At 64.2% G+C, this 24,884-nt stretch overlaps 1 protein-coding gene across 1 annotated transcript; it reads right to left on the bottom strand.

The window, feature by feature from the left end:
• Positions 1–1,867: 1,867 nt before the first annotated feature.
• Positions 1,868–12,827, bottom strand: GATA5 (GATA binding protein 5). Its single transcript, XM_045070613.1, has 7 exons — positions 12,595–12,827; positions 11,855–12,419; positions 10,486–10,661; positions 4,452–4,577; positions 3,971–4,058; positions 3,549–3,673; positions 1,868–3,217 (listed from the first exon to the last, which is right to left on the bottom strand). The coding sequence occupies exons 2-7, from the start codon at positions 12,396–12,398 to the stop codon at positions 3,062–3,064; spliced, it is 1,215 nt and encodes a 404-aa protein (XP_044926548.1). The 5' UTR covers positions 12,399–12,419; positions 12,595–12,827; the 3' UTR covers positions 1,868–3,061.
• Between the last annotated feature and the right edge of the window lie 12,057 nt (positions 12,828–24,884).

Below are 24,884 nucleotides of genomic sequence, written 5' to 3' on the forward strand. Positions count from 1 at the left end.
GCTGCCCACGCCGCCAGCCTCCCCCCGCTCGTCAGGTTGTTTATGGCCCGCGGGCGGGGCTGGGGTAGGCTGGCGGGAGGAAGAGTCGCAGGAAGGGGGCGCCGGCAGCTATATTAAGGCTCTGGGTCCTGACAGCTTCCGGTGCTGAAGGGGCACTGGGGAAAAGGCTTAGATTAGCAGCAACACCCATGCCCAGAGGTGGGGCGCCCGGCCCACCTCATCCTGGGCACGACACATTTAAAAAATGACAAAAACAGGGAGGAAGTCACTGCTTCCTTCCCTCTTTGTCAACCCTCCCCTCCCTGTCCAGGACCCCTCTTCACAGGCTGGGCGCCTGGGGGCTGGGGCACCCAGCTGCTCCTGTGGGGACCCTACCTGTCCTACAGTGGACACCTCCAGGAAGCCTCCTTGGGTTGGGTAGTGGAGAACGCTGCTTCGGTACACCAGGGACTGCCAGGCCTGGACCCGTGTGGATGCCAGACCTGGCCATAGGCACATGGCATCCTCCTCGACCTACAGATGAGGAAACCGAGGCTCCGCCAGAAGCACTGGGTCCTGAGTGGTGGCTCTGCGAAGGTGCTGTGTTGTCCCTTCTGCGCCGAGGCCCGGATGTGCTGCCACGTGGTCCTCGAGGTACTCGATGGCCTCCCCCCATCTCCTGCCTCTCATCTCCTTCACTCTGGGGCCCGTCACCCTCTCCTGGAGCCTGAGGAAGGGCCGGGCCTGGCGGGGCCGGAGGACAGTTGCGTCCCTCCCCACAGCTGCTTGGGGCTGGGTGGGCAGAGGAGGGCACTGCCAACTGGTTCTCTCAAATCCGGCTCTCGTACTCGGGGACCCAGTAACCTGGCAGGGTGGGAAGGGGCTCCGCAGACAGGTGGGAAGAGGGGCTGCCCTGCCCCTCGGGGTGGCTGCTTACCCCTCTGCCTCATCTGCTCCCTTCTGAGTGATCTCCCGGGAATGGCAGCCCAGGGCGTGTGGGCACAGAGACGAGATGGTAGCAAGCTCCCCACAGCCTGTGACAGAGGTGTGATGTCCAGGCTGAGCCCCGTCCCCCCGGCACGTCCGCCCACAGGCAAAACCCTGCAGGTACAACTCTGTTCCCACCTCTCCTGCCCAGTCTGCTTTCTGAAAGTGCTGGCTGTGACCCGTTAGACAGACTGCACCCCGGGGGTCTTCCTCCGCAGCCTGGCCTTGGCCACTCGGTTCCCAGTGTGGCTCTGCAGGCACCCTAGGTGCTGGCCACCATGCAGGCTCCCAGACCCCAAGAGTCTGCATTAAACGGGCCCATTGGTTCACCCAGATCTGGGCAGCCCCTGCTGAAGCCCTCCATGTAGCAGGGTGGGGGTCCTGACTCACAGATGGGGCCAAGGCCCTGATGTTAGTGACTTTCTGTGGACATCCAGAAGTGAGAGGTGCCAGCGCCTGGCCTGCCTGGGGGCCCAACTCATGCCTCGTGTTCTCCGGGCTCACCCCGACACTGCCTGACTGCCCGATGACCCACCGTGAGGAGCCAGAGAGCTACATGGGGACACGGGCTCCCAGTGCCCCAAACCACATCTTGGTCCCTGTCCCCTCACCACCGGCCAGTGCAGCAGTACGAGGCAGGGCAGCAGCGCCCCGAATGCCCGTACACCTGACCCGGGAGTGTGGACCTCTCCAAGTGTGGGCGCCCGCTGACCCCGGGTTCCTCTCCCATGCTGGCCGGTGGCCTCGAAGGCCCTGTGCCTAAGGGACTCCTGACCCACTCGGAGTGGCTAGTGAGGTCCAGCACACGTGGAGACGGCCCGACTGAGCGCCAGACGGGGGGCCGACCTGGCCTGCAGGGCCGAGGCTGGAAAGCCTCATAAGCATTTGGGAAAAGGCAATGTAAAATCAATGTCTTTATTTTACATTTTTTCTCATGGCTTAATTTGTCTTTGATAAAAAAAAAAAAAAAAGACAAGATCACATGTGAATTGTGCAGCTCGAACTCCAGGTGCCTGCTCAGGACAGACAGACGGACGGACCCATTCTGGAAGCTGGCACTCGCAGCTTCTCCAGCCTGCTCATGCTGCAGCCGCCGAGCGGAAGCGAGGATGCGGCCCCTTGGCCTGGCGAGCCCCACTCCCACCCCTCCCTATCGCCTCCCTGGCTCCCGTGGGCAGAGCGGTCTCCCGCCAGCACGGCCTGCTGATTTGTCACCCCGCTCCGGGAGGGGAGGGCTTCCGTAAGTAAATTGGTGTTATTAACAATTCCACTGGGGCAACAAATGAAGCTGGACTGACCCCAGGTGAGCCAGGACATGTGGTCACCCGGCCACCGGCCCTGACAGAGCCTGTGAGGTCAGCACGGGGACCCAGGTCCTGTACTCTGCCTGTCAGAAATGGTCACAACACACAGATTCAGTCAGCATGAGGACCCCTACTGCCCCCTTTGGGAAAACCATCCAAATAAATACACAAGTAGATGATGACTACAGCGTGAGTAGCTTTGCCCTTGGGGTGGCATCCTGGTACAGTGCACGACCTACACATCTGTCCCTGACAGTCCTTCACTCATAGGAGGGGAAGTTCTCCGTGCCGTAGTTCTGTCCATCAGGCGAGAGAAAGGGACAGATCCCGAGGCTCCAGGAGGCGTCATGTCCAGCCGCTCCCGGCATTCACACTGTGGGCCTGACCTCGGCATTTCATCTGTGATTCTGGTTTCATAGTAGGAGATTGGGGTTTTTCCCAACTTCTGTAACGTGTAAACATGGTGATGGCAAATGTTGACAAGAGAACTCAAGTTGGCAATGGGCGTCCCGGGTCAGCCTTGGCTGGAGTGGCCGGGCCTGACCTGCCACAGCATTTAGGAGAGTCCCCGGCTGTCTGTGGTGTGGGCGCAGGTCCTTCTCTTCAGCCTTCTTCCTGCTCTGGGGCCTGACCGCCGTCTGTACAGAGGCCTCCCCCTCACCGTGGCGAGGGTTGCCCAGAGCCTCAAGGTCCCACTGGCTTGTCTCTTCTGGTGGGTGGACCCAGTGAGCTCTCTCCACTGTGCTGGACCCCAACGGGCAGTGAGATGGGTCTGTTGGGTGCCCGGGGACCTAGGCCAAGGCCAGCGCACACCAGGCCTCCTGGCGCAGGGCCCCACCGAGGCCAGCCTGGGGGCCCAGGGCTGTGGACGGGAAGGCAAAGTCCTCGGGCTCAAATTTGAACTCCAAGTGGCTGGGGGCCAGGGGGTCGTCTGCCTGGCTAGAGGCCTGGAGGGAGAGCAGGGGATTATGGGAGTGCAGGGACAGGAATGGCCAGCTGGCGTCGCTTGGGAAAGGAGCCCTCACGACCCGGCTATTTGCCTTAAGGGGCCTCCGCAGGGTTAGCGTCTGGGCCTCCTTGCGATGGGCGGGATGACGTGTGCGGCTCGAAGCCTGGCGTCTGCTGCTGGTACCAGGGACCACCTGCGTGCCCAGCCCTGCGCTCCTGGGAGAGGCCCTGAGGGCAGAGCTGGGGTCTGACCTGGTCAGGGAGTCGGGGTTCCTTGAGGAGTAGCTGGGAGCCAGCTCTGGACACCCCACTCCACCCCACCTGCCTTACCTGGGAGGCGACGCTGGACCCAGGACATGAAGGGGACGCCAGGCTGGGTTTGGGTTTCAAAGCAGCTGCTGGGTTTTCAGGGTCCGGGACAGAAGGCGGCGAGGCTGTGCTGTTTGCTGGGCATCCTGGAAGGTGGGGCGTTTACAGAAGCTGCCAGACCGAGCTGCACAGGCCAGTTAACGAGAGGGCCTGGCTGTGGCACCCTCAGCCTGCCTCCTGCCCCAGCTGGGTGGGCCCACACCACTGTCCCCAGGCCAGATGCCACCAGGGTAGAGTCGGCGCATCTGCACTTCGGAAGGACAGTGCTTGAGCCCAACACGTAACTGTCTAACGGGGGAGTCCGAGACGCTTGCAGGGACTCCACGGGGCGAGGCGGGGGGCTGGGCTCCCTCCCGCGTCCCCCCAGGCCCTGCCCCACGCACCCGAAGAGCTCTTGGTCTTCACAACGCCCTTGGGTTTCCGCTTCCGCGTCTGGATACTTTCCTTCTTCATCGCCAGGGGCCGCGGCACCTGGCAGGGGCGGGCAGGGGCCGCGGCTAGTCCTGTCCCTGCCCATCCCCAGGCCCCTCGCATGGCCCTCGTGTCGGCCTGCGGAGCCACTCAGGGAGCCGAGCAGGTCCTAGAGCCCCATCTGGGGCGCAGCTGGCCCTGGCGTGGCCCCTTCCTCCAGGCGGGGGGGGCAGGAGCCGGTCCAGGCCCAAACCCCCCAGAGCTGTAGGGGTGCACATACCACCCCAGGGGGCCTAGCCCCCCACCCCCGTCCCAGGCTGAGCCGGGGATTGGGGGGGCAGGCGGGAACGGCAGAGGTGCGGGCAGTGGGTGGTGGCCACGTGGGAGGCATGCCCCGCCCCTCCCTGCCTCCCGCCCGGCGGCAGCAGCCGTGCCCCCCATGCGCCCGCTCACCCCGTGAAGCTTCATGTAGAGGCCGCAGGCGTTGCACACTGGCTCCCCGTCCGCGTTGCGCCGCCACAGCGTCGTCGTGGTCGTGCGGCAGTTGGTGCAGGAGAGGCCCGCGCGGCGGGATGAGGACTGCGGACGGTGGGAGGCCCGTGTGAGCGGGGGCGCTGGGCTCTACCAGCGGCACTCGGGACGGACCCGCAGCCAGTCCGGGACCACGTGGGGCCGGGCAAGGAGGCTTCGGGCACCAGGGTCGTCAGGTCGGCCCCCCAGGGGCCTGCATTCCTTGGAGCTTTGACTCCCTGCACCTCGAACTGTGGGACGGGTCACTTCACCACTCTGGGCCTCAGTTTCCCCCCCAGTAAAAAGGGATGAGAACAGACCCAGCCGTCCTGGGGTCAGGACCCATGAAGGACCCAACACAAAAAGGCAATTGCTTTCTGGTGCTCTTTTTCACGGCCAACGCAGCTTCACCCCAGGCTGCTGGGATGGAGCAGAACCCCCAACCCTGGGCCACAGGGTCCCCCCTGGAGCTCAGGCCCCAGGCTAAGCAGGCAGGGCAACCGCCTTCCAAGACGGATCTAGCACGCGTGCTCAGCGCAAGCTCTCTCCAGCGTCGGCAAGCTGAAGGCATCAGGCTGGGCCCCCACACCTCCCTCGTGCCCGTCCCCATCCAGAACTTTCCTGAGGCCCTGACATTCCAAAGGCCGCCCTCCTTCCCACGTATCCCTGCAGCACTGACCCCCAATTCCGTGGGTCTCACTGGGCCAGAGACCCCAAACCTCTCTGCACTTGGGGGCCTGGCAAGGCCCAGACGCCACCAGCTCCAGGGACTCTAAGAGAGTGGCTCACTCGGGGCTTTGAGTCTGGACCAGGCTTGGGACGGGGCTCTGCCAAGCTGGCCGGCTGGGGTGGGCCTGACACAGGGGCCTCCCACCTGCTCAGGATTCCGTGAGGGGCCAGAGCCCAGCCTGCCTGTGTCGGACGGGTGGGTTCACCTGCACTCTGGGACCTCCAGGCTGGGGTGCCGGCCACCTCCCCCCGCCGCGGCGGCGCCTCAGACCTCGGACTCAAGCCTGTACCCCTGTACCCCTCAGCACAGCCTGCTGGCGGCTCCAACCTGCCCAGACGCCAGGCTCCATCTTCGGGGAGCACCACTGTCTTGTCCTCAGCCCCCGTCCCGGCCCTCTGGTGTCTGAAGCTGCCCAACTGTCCCCCGACTTGCACCGAGGTCCCCGTCCAGGTCCTTGTCCCCCTCACCCGGACCACAGCAGTGGGACACGGGGTCTCTGACTGGTCTTCCCCACGGCACCGGGGTCAGACTGGGCCACATCTGACCCGATGTTTCAGTGGCACCGGGGGCAGCAGCACAGAAGCCCATGAGGACCTTTTATCCAAATCGTCCCCGTGATATATTTCCTCTTCTTGGGGTTCTCCAGGACGGAGCTGGGGGTCAATCGAAGGTAAGGGGGCCAAATGCAGCCACAAAAGGAACGTGCCCTGGGTTAGGGGTGGCGGACAGGGGCCAGGCTCAGCCTCCCCGTCTTCCCACAGTCTCTAAGAGCCTTCCTTCTGTAGCGGCGGAGTGCGGCCGGCCCCGCCAACCAGCTCCTGCCCACCCCCTTCCCCAGGCTGTGGTCCGCAGGTCGAGGGCACAGGCCTGCCCCCGGGAATGGCCAGGAGGGAGAGCAGGAGCCCGTCTCCAGCCCCCGCCCAGCCATTACCAAGAAAACCCAAGACGTGAAAATGCCTCCTTGCCCTCCCCTCCCTCCCCTCCCAGCTGTGGGCAGGCGCCGTGGGCTCCGGAGAACTCGCCGCCGTTTAGCGGAAGGCTGGGCCTCCAGGTTCCAGCCAGGCTTCTGCCCCAGGCTCTGGGACAGTAGGGCCGAAAGGGAAGGAAGGGCCGAGGCCTTGGCGACTCGAGAGGAGTCTAGAGGGGCACTGGGCCGAGCCCGTGGCCCTGCCGGGAAAGCTCCCTGAGGTCTCGCCTCCCAGGGATCCCGGCCGTCTCCCCGGGAGCACCTAGGGCTGCGGCTCACGCAGGCGCCGGCGTGGACAAGGCCGGCGCCCAGCTCAGGCCCCAGCGGGACCGGAAAGGAAATGGTCGCTGCGGCCTCCGCCAGACAGCACACGTGCTCACAGGCAGGAGGGGGCTCCCGGCCCGGAGTCGACCGGGGTCCCCAGCCTGACCTTGCCTAGAAAGCAGCTGCTTTCACTGGACGTGATCTGGGTGTTCTCTCCGTGCCCTGGCCCTCTCTCCCATCTGTCCCCAGGTGCCAGGAGGTGCCAGGAACCACGCACACAGCCAGTCCCCCGGCCCTCATGAGGCGGGTCCCTGCCGCCCACAGGCGGTCCTCCTTCCTCCAGTGGGAGAAGGCCCTGGCACCTGCCCCAGGCCCCAGGCTGCCCGGCTCCATGTGGACTTCGGACAAGCGGCAAGTCCAAGTCTGCCCCCATGCAGTATTTGGGACCTACTTCCGCTAAAATCCTAGTTGCGGCTTGTCTGAGACCCCCATACCCGAGCGTCGGGTATTTGAACCCGGCGGGTCCCCGCTTCTGCTGCGCCTCTGCTGTCCCCATCCCGCTGGGACCCTCAGGCCCTCTCACCAGGCCTGGCTCCCTGCCAGCCCGCCGTCCGGAGAAACCGCACCCCGCCAGCCCCTCGTCACCAAGTCCTTCCTACACACACACGCTGGCCGAGTTTTGAACACCGGGGCTACTTTCCAGGGGCGCACACTCAGGCTCGTGCGCCCCTCCCACAAACGTCCCACGTGTCTCAGAAGAAGGAGAGCCACAGGCGCCCGAGACACAGGTGTGCAGGCGGCGGCCTCAGCGGCTCGCATCGTCACTCTGCACCCTGGAGCGCGAGGGAGACGGCGGGAGCCCGGGTGAGGAGGGAATTATTTCCTAGTGAGCATAAATTAAAAGACAAGGGGAACAGATTTCAGAGTGTTTGCTCCTTTCTCTATCCTCTCCCGTCATCGGGTCGCGCGGTCCGCAAGGGACGCAGAGGCGGGAGGCGCCGGGTGGACAGAAGCTCCCCCTCCCTAGAGCCCACGTCCCCACACGTCCCCGCCGCCGTCCCTCCTGTGTCCGCCCGTCCTCGCGCGCTGCCCGGACAAGCAGCCGGGCCTGGCCGCTCTCGGGGCCCTCTTGCTGCCAGAGAAGAACTGGGGGCGCTGGGCAGTGTGGAGCCAGGGGCGCGGCCTGCCGAGGGCAAGGAGCAGGGGGCTGGCTGTGCGGTTTGCAGGGGTGAGGGGAGCCTGAAGCGGGGTGGGGGTGGGGGTAGTGAGCACCTCAGCTCACAGAAAACGGCCCAATGTGGAGCGGGTCCTCCCACGCTCTTGGAAAAGAGCGCGTGGTGGACGCTTTACCTGGTAACGCGTGTCCCCTGCTGTTCAAGGGCGAACCGAGCCAGGGGCGAGAGCTGGGAGGCGGGCCACGCAGGAAGGAAAACCCAGGGTCCTCGTCAAGGCCTGGGTTCGCTGGGCGGAGGCTGCCGGGCCTCATGCAGCACGGGCCACTTCCCGGAGCTGGCGTCAGCCGTCCCCTGGCCTTGGCTGCAGGGCTCTGGCGTGCGGGGGGAGGGGTGCCAGGGGCTCTAGAGCACTTGGCCACGCAAGCGGGCACGCAGCGGTCCGCAGAGCCACCTCAACTACCCACGCGTCCACACCGACCGAAGCCTCGGCTCAAGGGTTTCCGCCTACACCGAGGATACATGTGGGACCCAAAGTGCAGCAGGGATATGAGCTCCTGCTGGGAGGGGGACGCTCGCTTGCTGCTGACGGTCTTCTAGAACGGTTCTGGTCATTGAAAAGGAGGTTGGGACAAATGTCTCCCCGGGCATCAGTTCTGGCCACACGTGAGGGAGAGCGAGGCACTGGTGGGGGCAAGTCTGGGGCCACTGGCCAGTCCCCCGTGGAAGGGAGCCCCGTGGGCCGGGCTCTGGTCCCAGGACTCTCTGAGAACCTCCGAGTTTCCGCGTGAGCCTGGCCCTGCTGGGACCGGCCGCGGGGAAGCGGCGGGGCAGCCCTCCCTGTCTGCCAGGCAGGAACCCAGAAACAAACCAGAGGAAACCTGTTCGGGCAGCTCGAGGACAGACAGGAGTAGGATGGCTCCGTGAACACCCCCATGGCCCCCAGTCCCACTTGGCAAACACTTCCCAGGTATGTTCTGCACTTAGATCTGCCTGGACAGGGACACAGGGCCACCGGACTGTCCACTCTCCGAGGCCTGAGGTCTTGGGGAGATTGGCAGCACGAAGGGGCTCTTCCCCAGGAAGCATCTTAAAGCTACAACTCCTGGGAGCGGCCCAGGAGTTGCCTTTCCAATAAAGTCGGGCTCCTGAGGACCATGCAGACCCGGGGGGTCGGGGGGACCAGCCCCCTCATTCCCACTGGTCCATGTCCCCAGACTAGCAGGCAGAGTCCTCACCAGGCCAGAGGCCGTGTCCTCAGCCGGTCCCCTGAACAGGCCAAGGCCCAAACGCCCTGCCTCATTGGATCTTTACGGCACGGGGACAGTGTGTGTGTGTGTGTGTGTGTGTGTGTCTGGAAGGGGCTGGGCCGGGAGACCCAGGACAGGGCCAAGCAGGCTCCTGGGGAGCGGACTGTGCATGGGAGCAGGAGGCAGGCAGTCCTGGCTGGAACCCGGGGCCCTCCAAGGGTCTCTGAGCCCCGAGGGTCATCACTCGGCAATTACAAAGGTAACGACCTCAAGGCCTAAGTGGCTATCTCACCCCCAGGCCAGGACCTTCCGCAGGGAGTGCGCCCTGTGAGGGGTGGGGGGCAAAGGCAGGTAGGCCCCACACCTTTTCCTGTTTACCAGTGTGTCCCCCAGGGAGAGAGTGGAAGGAGCCGGGAGCGGCCGGGCTGGGGCTGCAGTCCCCCAGGACACTGCTGCTCTCAGCCTCAGTTTCCTTCTCAGCGAGGGCGACATCAGATGCCAAGCTGCTGGGTCGGGTCACGGGGCATGACCCCGGGGGCAGGGATAAAAGTGGGGGGGCGACATGCATTCTGAGTGACCCCAAAAGGCACAGTGCAGTGGAGGGTAGTTGGGGGAGCCCCAAATGCCAGGCTAGATCAGGACGGACTCAGGCTGTTTGGTTTCCCCCAAACAGCCTGAGTCAGTCCTGCTTCCCACCTGCCTGGTCAGGGGCCTGGAAGCGTGGGGGGCTCCCGTGGCCCAGGAGTTGCCTTTCCAATAAAGTCGGGCTCCTGAGGACCATGCAGACCCGGGGGGTCGGGGGGACCAGCCCCCTCATTCCCATTGGTCCCGGGCACCAGAACTGGCCAGAACCAGCCGACTAGCCCTGAAAGGGTTCATGGGTGCATACCAGCATGAGACCAGAAGGGGAGGAACCCCCAGAAACAGCCCTGCCCAGACCTCAGACCCCGGAGCAGCTCTCAACAGCTTGCAAACAAAGCAGGCCCTTGCTCTTAACAGAGTACGTGAACATCCGAGTTTGCCTGTGGGGCGGTGTGTGATACAGTGACTTTAAACCCTTACACAGCTTCCGGGGACTCTGCCCTGCTGGGGGCAAAAGTCAAGCTCCCAGTCCCCCACTCTGCACCCCGCCACACGCCAGAAGAAAACAAAAGTGAAAACAAGTTCTGCGCCTTGAACAACCCTAACCCGGTCTCAGCCCCAACCACCTGGTACAGGGTAGAAAGTGCTCCCCCAGAGGTAGGGCCCCAAAACGCCCCCTGCACAGGATTTCAGTTGCCTCCAGCAAAGCAGCACCTTCCCCACCAGCCTCCAGCCCCATGCCTGGGCCCAGTCACCTAGTGCCCGTGCCACTGTGGGAGCCCCAGGGCAGAGCCCCGCAGGCCAGCTGGGACCCAGCTTGTGCCCCTCTGTCCCTGTCAGTGGACCCTCAGGGCAGGTCCTGCCGTGGGTCCTGGGCCTCCAGGCTCCCTAGCGCAGCCCCAGGGCCACCCGCCCACGCCCATGGGAAGCCAGGCTGCCCCCCCCCCTTCCTGCACTTCCCAGCCCCACACCGGGTGTGGATTGCAGGACTCGGGCCTGGCTGCGCACTCACCAGGCGCTTCTGTGGGCGCACCAGCGGCCGGTTGACGCCATTCATCTTGTGGTAGAGGCCACAGGCATTGCACAAGTAGTGGCCGGTGCCATCGCGACGCCACAGCGGTGTGGACAGGGCCCCGCAGTTGACGCACTCGCGACCCTCGCCTGGGAGCTCTTCCAAGAAGTCCGACACTGCGGGGACGGGCAGCTCGTGGGCCGGGGCTCGGGCCGGGGCTCTGGCCTCCCGTGAGCCCGCGGGTCCACAGCTGCGTATCCTTGTCTGAGGTGCACCTCGAGTTTATTGTATTTCAAAATTGATTGTATCTGATTTTAACTCTTAACTTTACATACAATACAGTTTGTGCCAGATTAAAAAGAACTGCTGGGTTTGCCTTCCGAAGGGCAGGGCGGGGGTAGGGACAGGGGTGGGGGGTGGGGGGGGAAGGTTAATAAGTCAAACCTCAGGGTGCACAGCAGGGGGGGCCCCCACCGGAGCCGGGGAGTAATTTCCACCCCCAGAGGAGGCAGGAGCGGCCTTGTTCTCAGCAACATTCACAAGGGGCTGTGGTGGTGACGCTGACGGCAAGGGGACATCCCACGGGGGCTGGGGGCCCTTCACTGTCAGCTTCATGGTGGGGGCAACCCTGTCACCACCAGGGGCCCACGCGGGGGAAGGGGGACCGCAGGGGCACTGGGCCAGGCACTCTGTGGGGGTGGGGTGGGGATCAGTCATTGTGGGGACACCCTGGGCTCGGGGGAGGGGACCCTGCGTTCTGCGTGGGGAAGCCAGCGCCAAAGGCCCACAAAGGAGAGCGGGCCAGTGAGGCCGCCTCCAGCCGCGAGGCAGGACCTGGTCCCTCGGGCAGCAAATGTGAGTCAGCGGGGCCCTCCGCGTTTGGCCGCAGGGGTGAGACAGGGTTCATAGGGTCGGAGACTCGAGGTGGGGCAAATCTCCGCTTTCCAGGCCCCGAATCCGATTATCCAAATTTATACCCCAGGGGAGCAACTGAAACCCGGTCTCAAATTAGAATATGTAAGTAAGCACTCTAGAGCAGAGGTGGATGCGGCAGCTTACTTACAGAAACCAGTCGTTTGAGTTTTATAAAAACCACTTCCAAAACTTTTCCTAAGAGCACCTAGGAGGTAAGCTCTAAATCCGCACGATCCGGAATGGGGAGCTCAGGTGAATGAAAGGTAGAAACACTTCGTTAGGAAGGTGTCAGAGCTCAGGACCCGGGATTTTCAGCTCAAGGAGCGCTAGAGTGTGGCGGAGATCACCGTCTGCCTGGGTGTACGTGTCCCCGCAGTTCTGGGCCCCGCAGGGAAGGGTTCGGAGGGTGCGCACTCGCACCCCTGTGGGGCCAGTACCCCAGTCTCACACTCACCGAAGGAGGCTCTGCGGCTGGGGAGGCCAGCAGGGGGGCTCTGGAGACCGTGCAGGACGCTGCCTTCGAAGGGTCCAGGGGTCCAGGACGGGGCCACCTCGGTGCTCACGTAGGCCGGGTAGGCAGTCGGGTAGGAGGCGCTCACTGGCCGCCTGAGCGGGGCGGGGTACTGCTCGCGGGCCAGCAGCGCGCCCTGGTAGGCGCCGCCGTCCCGGGTCGTTGCGCCGCCACCGCCGCTGGGCCCCGGGGGGCTGTGCGGGAAGGGGAAGGCGGTGGCTCCGGGCGGCTGAGCGGCCGGTGGGTGCGGGCTGCGGGAGCCAAAGGCTGAGGAGTCTGCGGCCGCCGCCTGCGCCCAGCCGGGGTGCCCGGCCAGCCCCGGGGCCTGCGGGCCCGGCTCACACGCCGGCAGGTAGGGCAGCATGGAGGGGACGCGCGCGGGCGGCACGAACACCGGGGAGCCGGCACCTGGCGCGTGCAGAAAGGCCCCGGAGTCGGCGTAGGCGGCCTGGCCGGGGCTCGGGGCCAGCGCCAGGCTCTGGTACATCTTCCCCGCCGTGGCCTTGACCTGCAGGGAAGAGGGACGGGCGTCGAGTTCGCGGCCGCTGTGCACCCCGGCCGGCGTCCGAGCTCGTGCCGCGCCGCCCCCTCCCCAGCCCGCCGCGGGGTCAGAACGGCGGAGCGCGGGTGGCCCCGAGCGGCCGGCGGGACAGCCCTGGCGCAGCCGCCCCCGCCGAGCTCACCTCCTCCACGGCCGGGCCTCGGAGCTTCCCGGGGTGGGCGCGGCGGGGGCCGAGAGGGAGCGGCGGCGCGTCCGCGGGGCCTGGGCGCGGGGGCCCCGCCGCGCTGGGAGCAGGCGCCGGGTGGGACCGGGGCTCTCCCGCGGAGGGCGCGGCGGACTCTGCGGGGCCGGCGACGAGCGGGCTGAGGACTGGGAACCCCGGGCCGCGCAGCTCCGCGGGGAATCCCGGGCGCCCCGCCGCGCCTCCGCGCCGCCCCGCCCGCCCCGGCGCCCCTCCCCTCCCTCCCCTCCCTCCCCTCCCCTCCCGCGGGGTCAGCGCTGGGGCTGCGGCCGCGGCGCCACGTGACCCGAGCAGGCCCGGCTCGCGGGGCTCGGCGGGAAAGGGGTCGGGACTCGGGGCGCGGGGCGTCGGGCACCCAGCAGCCGGCTCCGGCTCCAGCGGGCGGGGGAGCCGGCGGGTGCTCCGTCGGGCCCCGGGCTAGCTGGGACGCGGAAACGTCCCTAAATTTGTTCGGGGGACTCGGGGTTACGCACGCCTCCCTCCTCGCCCGCGGGGCTCCCACCGAGGCTGGCCCGGTGTCGTGTCGGGTTCCCGCGGACGAGCCCGAGAGCGGTCCGCCGCGCTGCGGCACATGCGGTGGTGGCGCTCCGTCGTTGCGCCGCTGGATCCGGGGCCCAGCGCCAGGATCCGGCTCCCACGGGGACGCCCAGCTCGGTGTCCCTGGGCTCCACCCGGGTGCACGAGGGCCACCCCATGCGCGAAGTGCAGCGGGGTTCCCACGGTTCCTCCGTTTCTGACCAAGCAGGGCAACTTCCGGCGGGATCCCAGAGTGGGAGTGGGCGTGGGGGGTCGGGGGTCCGGGGCTCGGGGTTGGCAGGCGCGACCTGGATCCCTGGCTGCAGTCCCTTTGCCCCAGGCCCCAGCCGCGCTCCTCGCCTCTGCCTCTAGGTGGGACCTTTCGCTGGGCCCTGGCGGTGGCGAGCAGTGGGGCCGCAGGAAGACCTCCTCCAGGAGCCAGAAATGTGGGATGGGTGGGGGGACCCCCAAGGTTATGGAGGTGCCCCCTGGCATTCCTTGGGTGAACCCCGTGGTGGTAGCCCTGGGGCAGAGGGGACCTCTCTGGGGCCTCCACAGGCCCCCAGCCCTCTGAGGGGACAGCTACAGCGGATGTGGGGTGGCGCTGTCTGGGCAGGGCTTGGCTGGGTTGCTGGGGCTGTGAATGTTCTAAGGAATGGGCCCTTAGCCCCTCCCTGGTGGGTGAGACCCCAGGGGCTGTGGGCCTGGGGAGGGTGCGGGGGTCCCTGCGCCCCTCTTCTGCACTCTCCCAGCTGACAGCAGCCAGGAGTTTGGGGTGCGTGTGGAGGCATCCAGGGCGAACATGGCTGGGCTGCCCAGGAAGGACCGTTTTGGAAGCATGGCTGGAAGGCCCCCCGCGCCCACCCGGGTTGGAGACCCCACAGAAGTTTCCAGGGCAGGCCCTGGACTCGCCACAAGCCTTGCTGGGGTGCCAGGGGGAAGGGGAGCAGGCAACCTTCGATACTGCCCCCCACCACTGTTCCCAGCCCCTCCTCCACGCCCTCCTGCCTGGCCGCAGGACCCCCATCCACCTGCCCTGCCGGGAGGGACTCCTGTGACGCCTGCTCTCCCCACGAAGGCTTCCGGGGTCTGAACCGAGGGGCCCCTCCTAACCCCACCCCTCTCCCTCTCTAGACTTCAAAGTGGACCCCCCAAGAAGTGTCCCCGTACTACTCCGGGTGCTAGAGACTGTGTACCAGGGGACCTTTGCAGCACTAGAGGACTCTCCTGCCCTCAGAGCAGTTACTGAGATAGTGGGCCTGAAACAGAAGCTGCCCTCCCATCGCCACTGGGGTGAAGAGAGGCGAGGAGGGAGGCCTCACCCCACCCGCTGGATGGGGGGGGGGCGGGGGCGGGGCTTGTATAAATAGACTGCAGTTGGTCCTGAGTCCTGACGGTGAGTTCCAGCATCAGCAGGGGAATCAGCTTTGTCCTCTGAGGTCTCCTCTTCATCCTCCCATTAGTCTTGGGATGTAGATGACGTTATTATCGCTCCCAAGTCCCAGAGAGGTTAGCTCACGTGCCCAGGTCACACAGCTAATAATTAAACCAGGTAATTAAAGCAAACGAAGCTTGCAAAATTTTGTACAGGAGGTGATCTCTGGTGGTTTTTTCTGTATTCCCAAATCTCCCCAATGGATGTGTATTAGTTTTACAATTAAAAGGCTGAGACTTTTCTCCCAGCAGAATATGGGGTGGGGGGAGGGCAGGAGCGGCCTCTGGACCCTGGTCTCCAAGGAGGACGTTTGCTCCGTGAGGCCTTGGCGCTGGCTGGACACCACACAGGGCAGTAAGCGTCTGGGGCTAAGCTGCGGGGTGCGCGGGACCACAGCCCCTCCACCCCCTCAGCTGGCGTGTGTGCTCACCTCCCAGAGCCGTGGAAGCAGGGGCTGCGCCCCCCACCCCACAAGGCTGCAAACCTTGCTAACCACCACCGCCCTGTGGGGGACGCAGGGTGGGAGGGGGCACTGGTTGTCTGTGGCAGCATCTGGACGTCTTCACGGAGCTCTTCTACTCGAGCCAAGCCTCGCTCCTTCTCCACCCCACCCCTGCCTTGCCCAGCCTCCCCCACCCCCACCCCCACAAATGACGTTCTGATACTAAGGGACCCCACCACCCTTCTGTGTAGCTGTCCCTCTTCCTGAGGGAGCCAGGTGCCCCAGTCTGCCAGGCCCTCGGTCCCCCTGCTCGTCTGTCCGGCCAGGAGCCGGCCTCCCCGCAGCCTTTGCCGGCGCGCAGCTCCCCAGCGCGGAAGGCCTTTCCTCTGCGCTCTTCTTTACTTGCTGAACTCCTGCACATCCCTCAAGACTCAGCTTGCAAATCCCTTTCTGTCTGCAACCTTCCCCGATAGATAGTTCTTTCCCCTCCCTTGTGCCTCATCACGTTCTGTGGTTGGGGGGCTGTGTTCCTGCTTCCCCTTCCTGGCAGACAATGGGCCTCGGAGGAGGCTTTGGGACCAGCAGGTCAGAGTGTGAACGGGAAGCAGTTAGATCTTCAGGGCTCTGCTCTGCCATCTCAAGTCTGTGTGACCTTGGGCGAATTACTTTCCTCTCTGTGCTCTGCTGCTCCGTAATGTGGGGTGACGGGCTTTGGAAGAGGTAGCGGGGGAGGTACAGCAGCCATCTGCCCCAGGAGGGTCCTCTGTGGGCAGCAGGCAAACGCGGAGGGAAACCCGGTGAGCAGAGCAGACGCTGGGGCCCGGGGTCGCAGCTGCGGCCAGCTCGTGCTCCGGGGACCCTGAGAGCCAGGCTGGGGAGGCACAAGAAGGAATGTCAGCGGCAGAGGTCAGCTGTGACTGTCCCCTCCTGGCTAGTCTTCCCTCTCTGGGGATGGCCGGGGTGGCTAGGGCTAGGGGGGACCCCACACTCGTGCAATAAGAGGTTTGGCCACCAAGCCCCTGGTGACCAGGCAGAATGGAGTTCCTTTTCCAGGGCTGTGAGGAGCTGTGCTCAGGGGCTTTGGGGGTGGTGGGTAGATTGCTGGAGCTGGGATGGCGGGAGGATCCCCGGCCTCCTAGGCTCCGGGTTTCACTGGCCCAGCAGCTGCTTTCTTCCAACCCCGGAGCTCAGGAATTACTAAATCAAACACGAACACATCTATTGACAGAAGAGAAAACAGTTTTCATTGTTTGGGGGGTGGGGGTGGAGAGAGGGAGGGTTAGGGCCTCTGAACCTGCTCCTCAGAGGGACCCAGGCTTTGCCTCACCCCAAGACGGAGGGGTACCAGCCCCTATCCAGGGACCCCAGGCGGGGTTCCCACTGTGCACAGACTGACTCGTGGCCCAGGTAGCTCTCTGTCTGGCGCAGGGGAGGGGGTGCAGTGCCTGGGAAGCAGGCCTGGGGGTTCCTGTGTGCATCACCCACAGGAGTGGGGCAGAGCCTAACCTTGCCTGAACCCCAACCTCCTGGGCCTTGCCCCTCCTGCAAGTGTTGTGGGGGGGCTCGGGGTTGGGAGGGGCTCGGGGCTCGGGGCTCAGAAGTCCTCCCCAGTCACTCAGGGAGGCCCCATGCTCCCCTCTCCCCACGGTGGTGAGCAGCCAGTTCAAAACCCTTTCACAGAACTCTACCTCTGAAACTAATAATACATTATATATAAACTAATATATATATAATATATACTAATAATATACTGTATGTTAATTAACTGAATTTAAATTAGAAAATAAATGCACATGTTTACTAGGAAAGAAAACCCCCAAAACCCCGAAGCCCCTCCCCTGTCGTCTAGTAGGTCTCTCTTTGCTCAGGCTCCACCCTCGCAAGGCTGGGACCCGGCCTGTCCCCGGAGCCCCATGGCTGCCGCTTGGGGGAATGACGTAGAACCACATGGAAGGTTCCGGGCTTTCCCCAACGTGGACAACTCTGAAGCACACAACTCGCCCCTGGGGCCAGGGCTGGGAGGGGTGGGGGTGGCCTGGGGCGGATTCAGCGAGGACAGGTAAGGGCACGGCCCTGTCCTCTCCTGCATGTGCTGGAGCTCCAGAGCCCAGGGGGCCTCTGGCCTGCCCGCCCCCGTGGCCTGTGTCCTCTGCGCCTTGCTGGCCTCGCCACTACTGTCCTCAGCACCCGGTGCGGCCTGGGCCTCGAACGTCCTGTATTTTAACTCCCCCAAAGCTCACGGCCCCCTGATGCGCTGCGAGTTCGCACTAGCATTTCGCAGATGGGAGACCCAAGGCCTCCATGGAAGGGCTTGCCCAAGGACCAGGGCTGGGCAGGGGTGGAGGCGGGAGTGAGCCCACCGGGCCCACTTCGGGGCTCCTCTCCTTCCAGGACCGGCTTCCAGGACCCGTCCGCTCTCCGAGGGGCGCCATCGTCTCTCCTGCCCACCAGGCCCGGGGCCCCAGAGACGGCCTGCACTGCGGACGACCCAGGGGGCCTCGAGTCGCTGCCGGGGGAAGGGGAGCGGGAGAGGAAGACAGCTCACGGGCCTCCGCATCATTCATGTAACCTAATCTGGCTTCAGAGCCCCTTCCTGACGCCCCTTAGCATTAAGCCCGGCAGGCCAGGTCACCAGACAGCCCGCTCAGAGAGGGGTCCTCTGGGGAGGGACTTGAGGCAAGTTTGTTTGGGGGAGACGTAATCACCCTCCAAGGGGCTTATCTCCCTGTTTGAGGGGAGCGGGCGGTGTGACTGTGGCTTTGGCAAATGTCCTGTCACGTGAGATATTTATGACCGGCTTCCAGGCCGCAGCGCTCCCCCGAGGGGCATGTCCACGAGCCAGGGCGGGAGCCACGGGGCGGGAGCACAGGGGGCCGGGCAGGGCCCAAGGGCACACCGGAGCTGGCCATCGGGCTGGGGTCTCTGGGTCCCCTGGGCCTGAGCCCAGGGAGCACGGGCAGGGGGACGGCTGGCCGGCACGGCAGCCCCTCACATCTCGTTGGTGTCAATGACCTCAGCGTCTGACATCACCCGTGACGCCTGGACACCAGGCTGGGCCGCGGGTAATAACATAGCCCGACTCCCAGGCCGACCACGGGGGCGGATCAGCCGCCAGCCTGACCTTGAACAAGAGCTCGTGGTTCCTGGACCTTTGGGGCTCTGTGTCCCTGACTTTGCCAGAGGAGATGAAAACGAAACCATGTGTTACCCGTAGAACTAGAGCTCGGGGCTTGACAGTGACACTTCACAGCTCCCGGCCGGAGGGGCTTCCCCACGAGGCCATTGTAAGGGTCTGTGCCCGCTCTGTGCTCCTGGGGGAAAGGTCTGCATGAGGGCCCTGGGGGAGGGGTCCCTGCGGAGCTCCTGGCCTGCGCGCGGGGCTGGGAGCCCTTGATAAACCCACAAACGCAAAGACTTTGCACACGCACGCTTACATGCACAAGCACAGTGTGTCTGCACGTGTCCATTGGGACCGGGGGCACTCCCAGAGAGAGGCCAGCTCCAATAAGTGGGATGGCTCAGAACCGGGGTCTTCCTGCGTTGCTCCCCACATTCTCCTCCCATTTCGAAACGATGTCCGTGGGGGGTCCTGGAAAACTCCAAATGTGCTCCTTTGGCCCCCACGGAGCGGGCCGGTGGGACTTTCTTGCCATTATTTGGCACCAAACTCGTGAATGGGAGTGACAGGTGTCCCGGGACCCAACTTGCCTGCTTGCTCGCGGGTGGAGGGACGCTCTGGGAGGGGCCGGGACGGCTCCCAGGGGAAAGGAAAGGGGGCCTCGCTTTCCCAGAGGCAGGCGAGAGCATTCCTGGGTGTCACGCCGGGGGCGGAGCTCTCCCCACATCCTGTCCCACCTCACCTCGACCCTGCAAGAGCGGGATATGGGTGAGATACCAGAACTTTCCTCCCTGGAGGGGACTGTGTGTATCACGGCAGCCCAGGGGCGTTGAGGGGGAGGCCTCCATGGCCAGGAAGTAGACACAACCCTAGGACCCTCCCAAGGGGACACCCAGCTCTTCCTGCCTTTGCTCTGGGAGGTGACCCACTTGGGGGCCGGGAGGGGCTGCCCCCAGACCTTCGCCCTGGTCCCCTCCTGGTCCCCATGGAGTAAAGGGTCTGGCCCACGCCCACCCCTCCCTGTCCTGCCTCCTTGTCCATGCAAAGGCTCAGGAACTTCGGCTTGCCGGATCCCGAGCTGGCGGGTGGAGAGGAAGCAACAGGCCAGCCAGGTCCAGCCCCTCCCGTCACCCCCAACCCCGGCTGCTGGACCCAGGTAGGAGGCCTTGTGAGGGTTGCTGGAGAAGCCCCAAATGGGAAGCAGAGTGGAGGTGGTGAGAGTCAGCAGACGGAAGTGCAGGCCCCCAGGTAAACTTGAGTCTGGGCTGAGCAGGAGCCCGTGTTCCGGATTCAGACGTGTCCTGCAGCGTCCAGGACACCCTTACACGGAGAATGTACTGGTGGGTTCGCTGAAGCTCATACTGGACAGGAGGGCTCACGTTTATCTGGCAACCCTGAGAAAAGCATGGCCCCCCACACAGCCGGCTGAGGGGCTCAGGCAGGGGTGGCCCCTCCAAGAATGGTGCCTGGGGTCCCTCAGACCACCTGCTCCTCAGCCTACAGGGTGGAAATGTGGGGTCCCTCCCCGCTGGTCAGGCCTTGAGAGGTGGGGGTGGCGGTGCCAAGTCGGAGTCAGGCCTGAGCCCCATAATGTAACCCTCACAAGGCCAGAGCAGCTCAGGCTCTGTGGGGGGCCAGCACTTCCCTGACGCCCCTCAGAGACCAGTCCGTGGCTGACTACAGACGGTGCCTGGGTGGGCACGTGATAGATCCCTTCGCCCAGAGCTCAGCAGGGAGGGGCACTGTTGTGCTGGGCTGTCCCGCCTCAGCCAACTGCCCCTCCTTTGGGAGAGCAGGAGGGCAGGTTGGTGGACAGCCCTCCAGGCTGACCCCAGGGTGGCCGCCTGCTCCAGCCCTGAATCTAACCCGTTCCAGGCTGCGCCTGCCTCCGAGGCACCGCCCAGGGCTCACCAACCCCATTCCTCATGTGCAAAGAATTTCCCGAGCGGCCGCCACTGCGCAGCTGGAACGTTTCTGCAGACGGATCGTTGCGAAGAAACCCAGCGTCTCCCCGTCTCCTGAAGATGCCGACGTGGGCTGGCGCCCCGGGCCCCGGAAGCCCCCTGCCCTGGCTTGACTTCCTTTGCAGAGCAGATAAGGGGCTGCTGGCACGTTGTGGGGTGGAGGACGCACCCAGCACGCGGACAGGGAGGCGCCAGAGGCGGCCGCAGACTCGGGGGCAACTCCCTCCTCTTCTCCTCCCTCTGGGGCTGCAGAAAGAAGACGCCCCTCCACCCCCCAGCCGCCCAAAGACCACCTCTACACCTGGACACCCACTTCGCCCAGCCCTGCAGAGCAGTGCTCAGAGGGATGCCTGGAGCACAGCCGCACCCACTCCTGGGCAGCCCCATCTTCCGCTCAGTGGGCTGGGGCTGGGCCCGGCCGAGAGGAGCCGCTGTGCTCTCCATGACTCCTGAGCCACGTATGTGGTAGGCCAGGCCCGGGGACACGCGGGCGACCCAGCAGGCCTGGCCCACTCCCATGAGCCCGCGGTGTGGGGCCGACACGGAGAGACGCGGAGGAAGTGTCGGGGTGAGCCACACGGTCCGGCCCGGGAGCCCTGACGGAGGCTGGGGCTTGGGGCACTGCTGCGCGCCCCGCGCACGGTTCCTTCCTCTCTGACACTGAGATCAGGGCCACAGACAGGCAGCTGGGTGGGCTTGCCTCATTGTGTTTTAAAAGTGGGAAAAAAATTATGTGAAAATCCAGATTTATTTTGTCTTGGAAAAACAAACAAAACGCAGGGCACCCTTTGTCCCAGGTGAGGGGCTCCCCCTCGAACAGGCAGGGGCACGTCTCGTTGCCACAGGCCCGCCTCTCTCTACTGTCTCGTCACTTCCTTGCACAGTCCCTTTGTGGCTGCCTCCTGGTTCAGATATTTCAGAGAGAGACCAGACCCCCCACAGGGAGGTCACTGTTTGCAGGAAGGTCATTCCACCTGGGCCTAGAAGACGCTCATCGCCAACGGACTCATCGATCCAGTGAGGCCTGCACCTCCTGAGCTGACTTCCTCCGTGAGAGCGGTAATGCCTGTTTCAAGGGGGGACGACTCGGAGCCGGGGGCGGGCCCAGAGCCAGCACCTGCCGCCTGCAAGTCCCATAGGCACCTGCGGAAGTTAGCCCGTCTCTTGGGGTGGTGGGAGCTCCTTGATAGCTTTGGCATCAAGGCAGTCCCGAAGCTGGCAGGTTTGGCGATGACCTAGAGAGCCGTCAGACACTTGTGCTGCCTCTAGCTCCTTGGTGGGGACAGACCCCAGGGTCCCCTCTAGGAGCTGTAAGAAGGTTTGGGTGAATGGGAGGCCTGGGACTCGTTTCTCAAAGCAGGGTTGTGGGGCTTCATAGGTGTTCCTTGGAAAGGGCTCGGGGTGAAGGGCGCGACGGTGAGATGACGGGAAATAGGCTTGAAAAGGTGACATTTGGGAGGACATCCCCCGACCTTTTACCTAGCGAGTGCCGTGGTGGGGAGAAGCACACGCTTTCCAGAGGCTGACAAGGGAACCCTCTTTGGGGAGCGTTCCACGGGACGGACGTTCCCTGAGCACTCGGAGCAACGCCGGACTAAGCACTGTGACACGCCCGACCCTCGGGTCGTGCATCCATCATGGGCGTGTCTCTCACAGCCTGCACCCGCTCCCCGCTGTAAGGGGTACACGCTTACAGCTTACGGAGTAAGGAGCGGCCCCACAGGAACTTTCCCGGTTGAACAGAACGTGTCTCAGAGCAGGAGGGCGGAAGGAGTGGGGTGCCAGCCCCTGGTGCCCTTTCTGGGCAGGGCAGGTCCTGTCCACGGGCTGCAGGTCCAAGGATGTGCTGGGTCTCTCGAGTCTGTCCGGGGAGCAGCTTCCTTGGGTTCCTCCTGGGTCTGCACACAATGGACGTTGCTCACAATGTCCGCGCTTATGGGGGCGGTGGGTCACGCAGCGGGGGAGGGCGGCCGCGTTGGATAGCGGCCGTGTTTGCTCCATGGATTCAGGGAGGTGAGTGTTTTTCTTGGAGATAAGCTGGGCAGGTTCTTTGCTGGGACACAGAGCAGCGGGGGTGACGGGAAGGACTGGGACTCCATGGAGTGGAGGGCAGCCAAAGGCTGTTCCCCCAGCCCCGCTGTGGCATTGTCCTCTGTTGGTTTTTCTTTTTTTTTTTTTTTTTTTTTTTTTTTTTAAAGATTTTATTTATTATTAATTTGACAGAGAGAAATCACAAGTAGACGGAGAGGCAGCCAGAGAGAGAGAGAGAGGGAAGCAGGCTCTCCGCTGAGCAGAGCGCCCGATGCGGGACTCGATCCCAGGACTCTGAGACCATGACCTGAGCCGAAGGCAGCGGCTTAACCCACTGAGCCACCCAGGCGCCCCTCTGTTGGTTTTTCTGTCGCCTGATTAACGTGGCTGCTCTGGACAGAGCCTTCCTGGGGCTTATCTGGACGTTTAATCCTCTGGCTTGGCTGGAGAACTCCCGTGCCTCGCTCCTGCCCACTTCCTGGCCCCTGTGGGAACTTGGGGATGGACGTGGAGGGGCTGGGGGTGAATTCCTCTTGTCCTTCTGTCCCTTTCCTCCTCTGGACTCAGGGCCACGATGGGAGGGCAGCCAGGAGGCCCCGGGACAGGGACCTCTCGCCTGGGGACACAGGTCCCGTCTGCGGTGGCCTTGCAGCTCCCAGGTGTCTGCACGCTCCAGCCTCACTGGGACACCCTTCTGGTCGGGGAACATCATTTGCAGGGCCCTCAGGCTCTAGACTTGGACCTGAACCTACTTTGATTCTGGGAGGAGGTCCGTCCACCTGGTTCTGCAGAAAGAGAAGCTGCAGGTTGGGGGCTGAGCCCAGAGAGGAGATGAGCCAGCCCGAGGTCGCACGTCTCCAGCCTCCTGACCCCCAGCTCCAAACTCTGCCCTCTCCATGCCTGAGGCCTTGCCAGGGGACATCCCGGGGTCAGTGCCAGCCCGGGCCTGCCTTCTTAGAGCTGAGTGTTTCAGGTCAAAGTTGCAGACCTGGAAGAAGCGAAACAGAACCTTTGGCCCCAGTGCGGCTCCACCACACCTTCCTCCTGCCCAGGCGGGGCAAGGGCACACCCTTTCACTGCCTACTGCCCAGCTGTGGCCCTGAGTTGTGTGGCCACTGACTGGGTGGCCAGAAGACTTGGGGATCATTGCAAAGTGAGCATGGGACCTCAACCCGTTGGTTTTGAGTGTACGTGTGTTGTGTCCACCTTCAAAGAGCGGCCCCCCAGAGTGCAGCCCCGCATGGCCGGCGTTCTGTTTGTCCGGGGCAAGTCAGGGCCCCCATGGGCTTTGGCTTCCTTGTCTAAGGAGTGGGGGAGATGAGCCTAAGCTCCCAGCGAGGCTGGGTTAGGAGCTCAGGCTGGCCTGAGCCATCGTCACCATCATCAAGCACGGAGAGCCGCCGGGCATCACCTGCATCCGTCCTGGAACCAGCCCTGCTGGGGGGCCTCTTGCCCCACACTCCAGCTGGAGGCCAGCACAGGGCTTGGCAAGGAAGAGCCAGGAGCCTCTGGGCAGTCAGACCCTCGGGGAAGAGCTTCTCCGCCACATGACTGTGGTCTGTTGGCCCCACAGAGGAAAGGGCGTTGGGCTGGGGCCAGCCTCTGAGAGCTGGTCTGGAGAGCTCACAGCCGAGTGTCTCTGCTGGTACGCCCTTGACTGAAGCACGGCTGTCATCTATCGGGGAGGGTCGTCCTCTTTGGAGGTCGCTCACCATCAGGAGGGACGCACGCGGGGTGGTGAGGGGGAAGGGGACGCCCGCCCGGCCCTGGTGATCACTGGGGTTTCGGGTGCCGCGGCCGGAGCGCCCTCCCATCGCAGGCAGGACGTGGCGTGCAGGCAGAAGTCTGTGGAGCGAGGTGAGCGGAAAGGGCTTTCTGGGCAGAGGCAACCGACGGAGCCGTCTACGGGTGAGCAGCGCACGCGCGTGGCTGGGGGACACCAGGCAGAAGAGCCGGCATTCCATCCGGAAGGAGGTGGGAGCCAAGGTGGGAAGAATAAGTTGTTTCTGATCATTTTTCTTCCTGGTCAAGGCGCAGCAGTCCATAGGATCGCCTTTTGACCTTTGACTTACGAAAGGAAGCCAAGTTCACATTCACAGTTGGGACAATACTGACTTTCTGGAAAAAAGCTTCCTCCCCGCGAACAGGCTCCCAGAAAGCCCCGGAATCTCGCTCCCGACGTCCCGTCCCTTTGTATGGACACTCGCGTCCTCTGTGCGGAAGGCGCCGCTGTTCGGGCGGAGCGCGTCTGACCCCCACACGGTTCGTGTTTTCTTTCCCTGCCCAGTGCACGTGCCATCCCTCCTCACGAGCACATGTATTTTTAAAAAGATTTACTTACTTTTCGAGAGAGACAGTGAGAGAGTGCGAGTGCACGTGCAGGGGTGGGGGGGACGGGGGAGCAGAGGGAGAGGGACAGCCTCAAGCAGACCCCGTGCTGAGTGCAGAGCCCGATGCGGGGCTCCATCTCACGACCCTGAGCCCAAACCGAGAGTCAGAGGCTCGAGTGACTGAGCCCCCAGGGGCCCCCGACCACCAACTTGTAACAGCTGCACTGGGTTTAGTGGTGGGACGGGCGACGCCGGGTTCAGCCGGTCCCCGAAGACGGTCGCCTGGGTGTGTTTCTCTCGACCCACGACAACCGGGCTGCGAGAACCGGGCGTGTTGGTCAGTCCCGCCCCTGCCCCCCGCTTGCTGGGAACAGCTCTGAGCAGGCGTCACCAG

This window comes from Mustela putorius, unplaced genomic scaffold, assembly GCF_011764305.1.
Source record: "Mustela putorius furo isolate JIRA1106 unplaced genomic scaffold, ASM1176430v1.1 tig00003972_pilon_pilon_pilon, whole genome shotgun sequence".
NCBI classification, from domain to species: Eukaryota; Metazoa; Chordata; class Mammalia; order Carnivora; family Mustelidae; genus Mustela; species Mustela putorius.

What these genes read in the sequence shown, in the direction of transcription:
- GATA5 (XM_045070613.1), bottom strand. Translation starts at nt 12,398, where the DNA reads ATGTACCAGAGCCTGGCGCTGGCCCCGAGCCCCGGCCAGGCCGCCTAC. An exon ending in TCTACATGAAGCTTCACGGG is followed by an intron (nt 4,059 to 4,451) that starts GTGAGCGGGCGC and finishes CGCCCCTGCCAG; the next exon opens with GTGCCGCGGCCCCTGGCGAT. An exon ending in GGTCCAGCGTCGCCTCCCAG is followed by an intron (nt 3,218 to 3,548) that starts GTAAGGCAGGTG and finishes CTCTCCCTCCAG; the next exon opens with GCCTCTAGCCAGGCAGACGA.